The 12003-nt window shown below is 48.2% G+C and overlaps 1 protein-coding gene across 1 annotated transcript in view; it reads left to right on the top strand.

Moving 5' to 3' along the window:
* Ccdc149 (coiled-coil domain containing 149) overlaps nt 1-12003 on the top strand; it is a 91465-nt gene that overhangs the window by 60771 nt on the left and 18691 nt on the right. Inside the window, exons 7-10 of the mRNA XM_076864301.2 lie at nt 124-196; nt 1503-1587; nt 4718-4862; nt 11229-11305. Coding sequence (XP_076720416.2) covers nt 124-196; nt 1503-1587; nt 4718-4862; nt 11229-11305 — 380 coding nt within the window. The remainder of the gene's footprint in view (nt 1-123; nt 197-1502; nt 1588-4717; nt 4863-11228; nt 11306-12003) is intronic.

Raw genomic sequence — 12003 nt, 5'->3', positions numbered from 1 at the left:
TCCTCTCTGAGATGAGAGCGAGCCTGGTGTGCAAAGTGGCCCGGCTGGCAGGTGATCGCCACTGTTTCCTCTCGTGCTTTAGCGTGGTCCCCAAACACATCCTGACTGGATGTTCCTTCCCAGGTACCTTCAAGAGAGATTAAAGCAACTCCACGAAGAGGTGAACCTCCTGAAATCCAACATTGCCAAGTACAAGGTACTGGATCAGGTCGACGGGGCGGTCCGCTGTTGACATCTGAAGGTCACCCGTTTTCAGCCCTCTTATGAGCTGCAGGCATAGAGCTTCACTTGGGGGTGCTCTACCTGGGGGAGCACTTTCCTGGGATCACCAGTAACAATTAACCTCCAAACAGCAAAGGCCACCAAAGTGGTGTCTGCCAGAGCCCCTTTGTTGCTGAAGTCTAGTCAGGGAACACTGAACCCCCAAATCCTGTAATTTGTACTCTTGGCCCCAGTCCATATGAAATTAGGGCTCCTGCCTATTTTCTTGTAATATCCACTGTCGTTAGATGCTATTTGCCTCCTAATCACCCATAAGAAAATGATTTCCAAGGGACGGAGGAACAACGGGCGAGAAATCGCAGTCCAACGACCATGTTCACGTCACAGTGAAAAGACAGAAAGTCTAAATTCTCCCCATTGTTATTTAGTCTGATTCTAGCACCATTAGTTTGATGATAATCTATTTCTGCAGATGTTGGTTCTAAGTGTTATAATTAGAAAAATCTCCTGGGTTTCTCTGCTTTGAAAATAGATTGATTTCTCTTCCTGAGGGTGAAGTGCTGCAGCCATCTAGATGTTTGGGAGAGCCCACTCATTGTCCTGGTGGTTGGCTTTAGCTTTTGTTTGCAGAAATCGCCAAGCTGTTCCACTCTGTGGGGCCACGCTTAGGTTTACACCGATCTATACAAACACGTGCAGCAGAGAAATATGCATCTTTTAATGCATGATTTTTAAAAATGTGTGGATGCATTTATTTAACATTTATTCTTTCCTATGTGCCAAGCCCTGATTATATATTGCACATGAATTTTAATGCAAGAGTCTGTTTTAAGAAAGACGCGTAGGTGGCACGTATGCACTGCTTTAACCTTGTGTCCATGGCAGACATCACTAATCAACTGTGGCTCTCTTTCCAACCCGGGGCCCAGATCCTTCCAGAGACCACCTTTGCTGCATGAAAATAAACTTATTCTGTTTCATGTCTCTTTGAAAGGGTGTTCCATAACATAAGCACGTTAGACTGTGTTCTTGTTTCAGATTTAATCTAACTTAATGAATATGCAGTGAGCACCTTTTGAATGTAGGGGGCAACATTTTTAAAAACTCTTTACTGGATCCATAAAATCATAACTCTTTGGCAAGGACTGAGAATTCCGTGTTTTAGGCTGACATTCGGAGCTTGCAGGGGGCCCTCGTGTGCCAAGGGGAAACGCCTCTCCTGTGTTTTCCTTCGTTGGGTTTCCTGACCAAGGTTTTGTTTTCTCCCAATACTGCTATAGAACGCTCTTGAGAGACGGAAAAACTCAAAGGGCCAGGGCAAATCCAGCAGTAGCGCTCTGACTGGAGTCCTGTCTGCGAAGCAAGGTAGGATCTCGTGCCCCGGGTGGGACGACTTATGAACGTGGCGCGCTGGAGCTCGGGTCCACGTGGTATCCAAGCTGCTGGTTTTGTGGGCTGGAAAGCAAGGCCACTCCAAGAGCAGCGGTTCCCAAACCCCCACCTGCATCAGGATCCCCCGCAGCTCTTGTTAACACAGAGTGCCAGGCCCACCCAGAGGTCCCCAACCAGTAGGTCTAAGGAGGGGGCCTGAGAATACCTGCGTTCCCAGGCGGCACTGCGGCTGCCTTGGGGCCCCACTTTGAGAACCACTGCACTAGAGGTCTTCTTGATACCTGTGCCCCACACGGCGCTCTGCCTTTAGGGAGGCTTTTCCTCCCCTCATCACCAGCTGAGCACCTGTCTCCAAGATGTGTTTGAACCTCCTTGAGCGTCTCCTTTCCTGGCCTCTGCGATCAAAATGGAAAGCCCGTAGCTGCTGAAGTTGTTCTATCTTGGAACATGAGCTTCTTTCAAAGCAGCTCGTATTGATTGCAATTTTGTTCCTCCTTCTCGTCGATTCCTATGAAAAATAATGATCTTCCAGGAACAGTCCAGGGGAATAAATAGCAGAGAGCTTGCGTCTGACACTCAATATTTGGAATTCAGTTCTAAACATAAGCCTCTAGTAGCGCGTGCTCAGTGGCCCACCGTACCTACATGTGGCCATCCTGATCAGAGCCACAGAGGCTGAAACAGAGGTGCCAGGTCCCCAGCTCCCAGCAGCCAGGGCTCTGCACCAGGCAACTTCTGTTTGTCCACTCCACGGGGGAAGAACACCCTAGAATGTTTTTTAAGAAGAAAACAATGATCTATAAAAACGTGCAGTAGCCCATCTGCGTTTAGCTCCGGCTACCATAAATAACAAGCTGGCGTTGAGTGTGGTTCCCAGTGTGGTCCTTGATGGCGTCGCCAGCCACCCCTCACACAGTGACAGATCTCTAAGTCTGCCTCAACCCTTCCAGAAAACCCCTATGAAAAGCTTACCAACAGTGATCTTTGGCATCCATAATCAAAGCCTATACATCTACAGCAAAGCACTGTGAAAAGCCAAAACTGACCCCCCCTTTGAACCAGCAAGAAATAATCACAGACACATGCAAGAATTTGTTGCAAGAAAGTTCTTCACTAGTTATAAAAAAAATCGCAAACATCAAATATCAAACAGTAGTTAAATAAATTAGCAAATATTGTTATATGGACTACTAAAATAGCCATTAAGTTTTATGTTTTAGGGGATGTTAATGTTGTAGAATATTGTTAAGTAGAGAAATCAAGACTTTTCTCCATTTTTGAAGGAAAAAAAATTGTATGTTTAATTACATATAGTTACATATATTTACATATAGTTACATATTATCAATAGATTTACATATAGTCACATAGGAACAGTATTCAAAGATACATAATGAGAGATTTATATTGTTTCTTTTGTCTAGAAGGAGATCCAGTGTCCTTGTTTTACATTATCTCTGTTTCTAAAAATAAGTGTGGGATAATGCATAGATGCAAAAACTCCAATCCAGGCTCCATGGCACATGCCTATGATCCCAGCGACTTAGGAGGCTGAGGCAGGAGGATTGCAAGTTCAAGCCAGCCTCAGCAACTTAGTGAGGCCCTAAGCAACTTAGTGAGACCCTGTCTCAAAATAAAATAAATAAATAAATGCCAGGGGTGTACCTCAGTGGTAGCGACCCTGTGTTCAATTCCCAGTACCCCACCCGCCAAAATATGCAAACCAAACTTGAAGAATAGACACTCAGAGTAAGAAAGAACTTGTAGGCAGAAGCCTCTCAATGATGGGTAGCAGAGGCAGAGTTCCACATGTAGATCAGGTCCATGTTGGGGGAGGGGCTTGTGTTTCCTGACATTTAAGTCACTCTGAGCCCTCAGCCCAACATAAATGGGGAAGCAGAGTTTTAGCACATCCCTATGAAAAAGTAGTAGAAAGTTTAGCGGGTGATATTCACGTGTTATTGATCAGGGGTGTTTCGTTGCCAGAGATGCTAATGAAATCTTTATTGTATTAACAGAAGTATGGTCTCTGCAATAAAGGAAGCAGTGGGCCTCCTGTTCGCTAAACTAAGCATCCCATACCTGGGATCTCCCATTATATATTGATAACTGGCGTGGAGACAAATCAGAAATGATTTTATTTTCAACAGACACTTCTGCAGCTAACACAAAAAGCCAGAGCATTTCCTATCAGAGCCATTTATAGGCACGTGAGAATTTGTCAACAGGGACTCCTCATCCAGAGCAGGGGTGCAGAAGAGATGGGCCCCTTCACGGGGGTCAGAACCCTGCAGGCAACTGCCCTGTGTGGGGCTTGGCTTCATGCTGAACTTGGCCATGAGCGTGGCTTGGCATTTAGTGGAGCAAAACCTTCCAGGAACAGCGAGTCTGTGGCCATCTCTTCCCCAGCACTCAGGCACTTGCAGTCTGCCGTGCAGTTCTTCTCCGTATCTTTGGACCACTTTATGCTACTATTGCTGAATATTTTTCTTTGAAGCAGTTTAACATGGCTCGTTCCACTTGGGCTTGTCTTCTGTAGTAGCATCTGTGATTGGTAAAATCACTCAGTTGTTATGCCACTTATTTTCTTTCCTACAATACTTTCAAATAGCCATGTAGCTACCCAAACACACACAAAAAAACTCTTTTGCATTCCAAATCACCTCCTGCATTATCTGACCACCTGCCAGGAGTATCATACTTCCAGAGTACAAACAAGGAGCTCAGGGGTAGGAGTGCTCGTCATGTGTGGCGGTGTGACCTTTAGCCAATGTGTCTAACCTATCTGTGCCTTGCTTTCCTGTCCACAAAATGGAAATACATATTACCTTTTTTTTTTTTTCAATTTTAGATCTCAGTGAGTTAGCCTGAAAGTGTCTAACATACTAGGCAAGTGCATATATTATTATCTTCTTTCAAATTGCAGATGAAAGTCCATTATCACCGTGGGGTTTATGTTGTTTGACTCTTAACAATCGAGGTGAACCTTCGGTGCAGTAGAGTAGCAGTTCAAAGCTGGGAACCTTCCGTTCTCCAGGAGGGGTTGACCTGGGTGTGCAGTCCAGCGAATTTACCCCGAGTTGTCCATTCATGCCCTACCTAGTTCAGGACCTGCTCTCCGAGGACCACGGGTGCAGTCTCCCCGCTACTCCGCAGTCCATTTCTGACCTGAAATCTCTGGCAACCGCCCTGTTGGAGACGATCCACGAGAAAAACATGGTCATCCAGCACCAGAGGCAAACCAACAAGTAGGTGGCAGGGCCCTGGGGTGGGGCTGGGAGGGAAGAGATGGGACGAGGTGACCAGAAATGAATGGCAGCCAGGGAGAAGCTCAAGGTGACATCCCTCAAATCGAGGAGGAAGCATTAAGCTAGACGTGCAGACCTGTGCTCTGCTTTGTGCCTGCGAATCGGCCATCTGCTGGAGCCGGGCATAGCTTGCTGAGCTTGCCCCGAGGCGCACACTGAGGAATGTGTATTTCGTGATTTCTGCCTGGGTGGCTTAACCTACTGCTCCTCTGGGTCTTCTTTTGGTGGGGGGACTCAGTGCCACTTCACCCTCACAGCGTGACTTGGAGGGGCTCTGACTGGCAGGAGCCGTCAACTTCTGCAGGCAGCTGGACCTATGAGGAAGTCTCATGTCACTCTTCCAAATAAGCAAAAGAAATGGTGAAAAGGAACAACCAATAAAACAGAACGTCTCGTTTGGTTTTTATAGCACGTTGCCTCTTGTCATATAAAATCAAGCAAGTTACAGTAGGTTAGAGTAACAATTAGAAGTGACAGAGCAAAATTGAAAGTGTTCAGAGAATGGTAAGGAAAAACAATAAATTAAAGCAATAAATATCACACACATTAGTCTGTTCTCTGTTGCTGTAATTGAATACCCGAGACTGGGTAATTTATAGAAAAAAATATATATTTCTCATAGTTCAGGAGACCAGTAAGTCCAAGAGCACAGAACTGGCACCCAGGGAGGGCCATCCTGCTGCATTATAACATGACAAGGGCATCACATGGTGAGACAGAGCAAGGATGCCAGCTTGGGTCTCTGATGTTGTCACAAGGCCCCACCCTCATGACCGTATCTAGTCCTAATAATTTTCCAGAAGCCCTACCTCCGATACCATTAGCATATAAATGTGCAGATTAAGTTTCCTACATATGAACTTTGGGGAGCATATTCAAAACCTAGGAGGGCCCCCTTCCTGGCACGCAGCCTGTGCTGAGAAGGGCCTGGCATGTGACCCTTCTGTTCCTCTGTCACCATCTTGAAATTCTTTTTTTTTTTTTTTTAATCGGCGTGGCTCATGTTTTTATTTTGCACACAGCTCTGCAAATTCTGTTTCTGGGTCCTGCTCACAAGACCTGCACTCAGAACCAGAATGGAGTGTGGAGGGGCCCAGCAGGGAGTGGAAAGGCAGGCTGCAAGGGAGAAGGGGAGGGATCCAGCACTGGGGGCTGGCAAAGGCAGGCCCCTGGTGGGGACAGACCATTGTAAAAACAAAATAGGAGAAGGAGAAGGTGAAGCCCAGGGAAGACCACGCAAGAGATTAAGATATGTGCTGAAGAAAGCAGAGAGCAGGACACGGCCGGCTGTCTCCAGGGGCTGTCTCCAGGGGATGACCATCCGATGTTTGCAGCATTCTTGCAAAATGAAACCTTCGCCAAGGGATGAACCGCCCTGATGCGACCTGGGGACACTTCCCAGGGAGCAACAGGAGTTGGCATCTGTGGGACCCTGACAGGTCTGTCCCGTCCCTTCGGGAAGCCCCGAGCACGCAGTGAGCCTGCTCTGTTTTCCTGCCCACTGAGCCCCTCCTGGGAGCTCTGGGGCACTTCAAACCCCCTCAGGTCCTCCAGACCCTGATCTGCGGCAGCAATTGGCCTTAGCTCCTCATTTGCTGAGCCAGCAGGGGTCACCCAACTTGAGTCCCTCCACCTGCCCCCACCCTGCAGCCAGTGTCCCTGCCTCCCCTGCTCCCGTTACACACCACCTGTCACCTCGTGGTCCATACCATCACTTTGCTTTGGGGACTGTGCTCTCCTGGCCTCCTCTCTCAACCTCTTCACCTTCCTTCCCCCAGTGGCCCTCTGCCCTTTACCCTGGACCCCAGAGCCTCTCCTCAACCTGGGCCTTCCCAGGAATCCCACTCCCCTGGGATTGTTGTGAAGAAGGCCTCCCGGGCTCTGCACCGGCCACCCTCCAGTGTGTCCCGGGGCCTTGCCTGTGGTGGAGTTCCCTGGGAGGGCACTGGGCCTTGACCAGGAATGCGGGATCAGGGGGCTGGTGGGAGGCGGGTCAGGGCTCTGGGTTCCAGCCCCAGGCGAGTCCTGTGCGGGAAGAGAGGGAACCTGGCTCACCCACCTCCCGGCTGTCATTTTCTTTGATGGTCACTCACTGTTTCCTGAGTGGACGGCACTGTGATTCCTCTAATCAGACGCCCATCTTGAACCGCGTCGTCCTTGGGTGCTGAGCTGGCAGCTCCAACCTTCTCTGGGGTCTCCTTCGCTTTTCCTCTGCTCATCCCCCTGCCCCCAGGTCTCCTGCCTCTGTCTCCTGTTCTTACCACCCTCCCCACGAGCTCGTGCCCTGTCTCTCTGCCTCTCTTTCTCTCTCACGGACTCCTGTCAGATCCTTGTCCCCACAAACCCATCAAGGGCAGTCCCCTGTTTCCAGTTGCTAGGTTCGCGGTTCCTCAGACTCCAGCTGCATCCCACCCCCGCTGCACCCCTCCCCCAGGAACACCTGCCCATCAGAGTCCTGAGCCCCAGCTTCGGCCACCAGGGTCAAGCTGGGCTGAGTCCCCTGCCTGCCAGAGTCAGCCTGCCAAGGCCACCAGCCTGGTCCTCTCTGCAGAGGACTCCAGCTTCTTCTGGCAGATCTGTTTGCCCACACCCAGGCCAGCCACATCCCAGGCTCCAGCACTTCCTCCTCTGCCAAGAGAGCCTGCATTTTCCTTTGGCCATGCTGGTTGGCCTTCAAGCACCTTTGCCTGTTTAACTGCTTTTATTAATTTTTGAGCCATCCGTGGTTAAATAAAAATGGATCTCCAAACTTCTCTCAGTTGCCCAAATCCCCTTCCTGGGAGAAACGCTGGTTCCTAATTTCTTATGCTTTCAAAGGACACATAACAAAGGCAAATGCAAAATGCACGTACATACACACACATAAATATTCATGTGTTTATAGAAAAATGGTGAACAATGGTAGCTAGTGTTCACCACAAAGAGGTTTTGTTTCTGTTGCTCTGCGTCATGCCTTCTCCCTTTAAGAAGAGATCTTAGAGATGGCTTCCTATCAGTCCATGAGGTGCCTGATGTGCCTTTTTTAATACTTAGACGGTCTTAAGTTTCATATTTTCATTGTTTTATTTGGGGGCATGTAAGGAAATTAATTACAAATGAAGGGCTAAGGATAGAATAGAATCTGAATTTGGCCTGTTGGCTGTGATTCTGCGTGATTTTGCCTTCTGAACTGAAGTGATCTGTGAGCTGTTTGGTGGAGCCCTGTGGGTACGATGGAGGAACCCCTTTCTGGAAGTGTGAGCTCCCCCTCTGGTTTTCCGGTTTTGCTTGACAGTTGTCCTCTGCGGGAGAAGGTGCCACGGGAGCCACCCTGAAGCACACTGGTGAACATCATGGGGTGACTGACATTCAGTTAATGGACAGTTTGTTTGAGGTTTTTCCTGCCAATGTGTTGGCGGTTGTGTGGTTGGTTGATCTAAGGAGCAGGTGGCGGCACGCTAGTAAGAGCGGCTGTTGTCACTGCTCCCGTCCACTGAACAGCACCGCTAGTGCCCCTGCTCTTCCCCAGAAGCCATGTCCTTGCATGGAGGGGGTGGGGACAGTATTAACACGCCTCTCCTGCTATCCCTCCAACAGTTCCTCTTCCCCTGCCCTGGTCAGGGGGAGCCATGGTCGTGGGGAGCCGTGGTCAGGGGCAGCCATGGTCAGGGGGAGCCATGGTCGTGGGGAGCCGTGGTCAGGGGCAGCCGTGGTCAGGGGGAGCCATGGCCGTGGGGAGCCGTGGTCAGGGGGAGCCATGGTCGTGGGGAGCCATGTTCAGGGGGAGCCATGGTCAGGGGGAGCCGTGGTCAGGGAGAGCCGTGGTCAGGGGGAGCCATGGTCATGGGGAGCTGTGGTCAGGGGCAGCCGTGGTCAGGGGGAGCCGTGGTCGTGGGGAGCCATGGTCAGGGGGAGCCGTGGTCAGGGGCAGCCATGGTCGGGGGAGCCATGCTGGAGAGGCCGAGGGGAAGCCTGGAGTCTCTGGGGTCTTCCTGGGCTACAGTCTCTGGTGTCCTAAAAAACCCTCAGCCAATAAGAGCTCCACATAAAAATCTCCCTCCCATCCCTCCCCCCCCCAAAAAAAACACCTCTCTTAAGCCTATTTCTGCCTCGAGTCGAGTCACTGTGTGTCTGAGTCTTTGCTGAACTCGGAAGAGCCCTCTCTTCCCCTTGCTCATCGGCTGCTTTGCTACAGCATGTCACTGGCTTCTTGGTCCTGAAACCTCCCAAGGGTCAGGCACATCCTCTAAGCCACCCCTCATACTAATGACTCAGGAAAATGAGGTTGTTAACGTAGTGCTCTTTGTTGATGGCAGTGCACTTGCTATTGGTGTTGACGGTGTTCTTGTTACTATTTATTACTCCGACCACAACTTCTCCTGGGTTCATTTTACCACCTCCAGTCCTGCAGCAGATGATGGTTAAGTTAGAGAAGAAAGCAGCTTCCACAGAGAGACCTGGGTAGGGACCCTGAACATAGATTATTGGGGACACCAGCAAATTCCCTTTGTGTCCTTTCAGGGAGAAATGGCTGTGTTATCCAGAAACACCTGTAAAAGTCTCAGCTAATGTCTGTGCGTCAGGCCTTCGCCCACGGCCTGGACGGCACCCCTCAGCATAGGCGGGGGGGAAGCCTTATCTTTTGTTTCCAAGAGGCGGCTGGGAACACACGATCTGATCTCCTTAAGAAACAGGCGTCCACTTGAGCACCAACCATTATGATTGCATCTCAAACCCGTCATCTGTGAAAAGAGAGCTCGAATCAGAAGGTCTGAGCAAAATATTGAAAGTGAGATTAGGAAGAACAGTGTCTGTGGAAGGGTCAGGGGCATGAAAGCAGAACAGACCCGATAAATGCAGTGAAAATGAAAAGTAATTGATAAAGACGATGCACAGTTTTAAGACATAAGGAAAAGAAGACAAGAAAAGCCGTAAGTACCCAGATGAAGAAAGCCACACAGAGTAGCATCAGAGTTCTCTGTGAACTCAAAGGGAATGTTAATTAAGAGGCTGCAGGTCAACTCAGGTGAAGCAGGATGATCCCAAGCCAGCTATATGTGCAGGGAGAGACGGATCCACGCTACGTTCGTGTGTGTACGTGGGTGTGTGCAGCTATCTCTGGATCTAAAGAGAGGTGGGAGAATAATTCTGGTGTTCTGATTTCTCTTGCTGAAAGGAATTGAAATGTTGCTGTTAAAGTCATCTCCATGTCACTTTAGCTCAGCAGTGCCAGGAAGGCCCCCCCAGAAAATGAAGACTGGTTTTCAATTTCCAGGCCAAAGGAAAGTGGTTGACGTTTTAGATAACCATCAAGTGACTTCCCAGCTGTATTTAATTTTGCATAAAGGGAAGGAGGGAGTGCATGTCCATGTTGATGTCTAACCATGCACAGGACAAAGTGTGGCTTCCTACTGAAGAATGGGACCTTCACCAATATTCATTCCAGAACTTACATAGCCCAGGGAGTCAGAATGGTAGATATCTCGGAAAGCAAGAGAATTATTGAAAACTCTTTCAAATGCTTGTTTTTATACTCACCATAGATAATATCAAATCATAGACAAAACAAAAACAAAAACTTTTTTTTTTTTTTTTTTTTTGGTACTGGGGCCTGAACCCAGGGACACTCAAGCAGAGCCACATCCCCAGCCCTACTTTGTATTTGATTTAGAGACAGGGTCTTACTGAGTGGCTTAGCACCTCACCATTGCTGAGGCTGGCTTTGGATTCTCAGTCCTCCTGCCTCAGCCTCCTGAGTCACTAGGACTGTGAACTTGTACCACCACACCCATCAAGAAAAGTGTTTTTTAATCAGATATATTTATTGGAACTTTCCCTACACTGGGCAGTGTGCTAGGCACCAGGAATATGGACATCAGGAAGACAACTAAGAAGAGTCTAAGAGGGTACACCTTATTCTATTGACCCCCAAAGTAGCATGACCCAGTATGTTCAGCCATCTGATTTGTTGGACTTGGTTGTTTGTAAAAATCAAATCCACCCTCAAAAAAAACCAAAGTATGACACCACTTAGGGTGGTCATGATTAGTTGCCGTCTTTAATAATGAACAATTCTCAAATAGAAATTCCATATAGTTTCCCAGGCATCCACCTTGCAGCAGAGGACTTTCTTGATTGGCGTTTGTGGATACACGTAGCCATTCACTTCTTTTGTATTTCCACAGAATATTATTTACACAGGTGCACGTGCCTCGCGTCCGCAGGCCTTAAATCTCAGCCCTTTCTGTTAGGGAACTTGCGGGTTTCCCAGCGCTGACAGCTGGTGGGTCACTCACCGATCTGCTGCCCCGTTCTCCCCTTTTCCAGAATCCTAGGGAATCGTGTGGCTGAGCTCGAGAAAAAATTAAGAACTCTGGAAGTTTCTGGTTTGTGGAGTCTTCCAGGTAAGCGGGACTTCATGGAAATGGTCTCTGTGGGTTTGTTTGGTTTTAGTGTTTTATTTTGTTCTGTTTTAAAGGAAACTCTCACGTAATTTGCAGAGGATTAAATTACACGTAAATGACAGAAGATTCTGTCTTTGCAACGTCCTTTTATTTGGAGAGCATTGCTGAAAAGTCTACTGGTGTTCAAATGTAGAAACCATCAAGGGAGGGGACAGAATCAGAAAAATATGAAAAATATTCAAGTCTCCTCTGTGGGGCACTGAAGTTTCGCTAACCTGAATTCTGAAACTGTCGTTGTGTATGTCTGTGCACGCAAGCGCACTCACACACACACACACACACACACACTCTTAATCTTTGTGAATATAGCGAATTGTTTCTTTTTTTTTTCTGTATCATATAAAGATTCTTTCAATGAAATCATCACTCCTAAAATGAATGTGAGACTCTACAAAGATTTGTGCACTTTAATCATGAGCCCTAAAATCGAATGTAAAATTGTACAAAGATTTGTGCAATTTAATCACCAATTTAATTTGTGCTAAAAGTGAAGAGCCAACAAATTTTTCTAACCCCAACATCCTTCCCCACCATCGTCTCCTGCTTCCCCATCACATTTCCACACGGCTGGAAAACAAGTTTCCTGAGATTTTTTTCCCCACAGTTGTACAATGCGAGAGGAAATTCTGACTTCTCCC

Source organism: Callospermophilus lateralis, chromosome 8, assembly GCF_048772815.1.
Source record: "Callospermophilus lateralis isolate mCalLat2 chromosome 8, mCalLat2.hap1, whole genome shotgun sequence".
NCBI lineage: Eukaryota > Metazoa > Chordata > Mammalia > Rodentia > Sciuridae > Callospermophilus > Callospermophilus lateralis.
The sequence above is the reverse complement of the archived record's forward strand: the minus strand, read 5'-3'. Positions and strand labels throughout refer to the sequence as shown.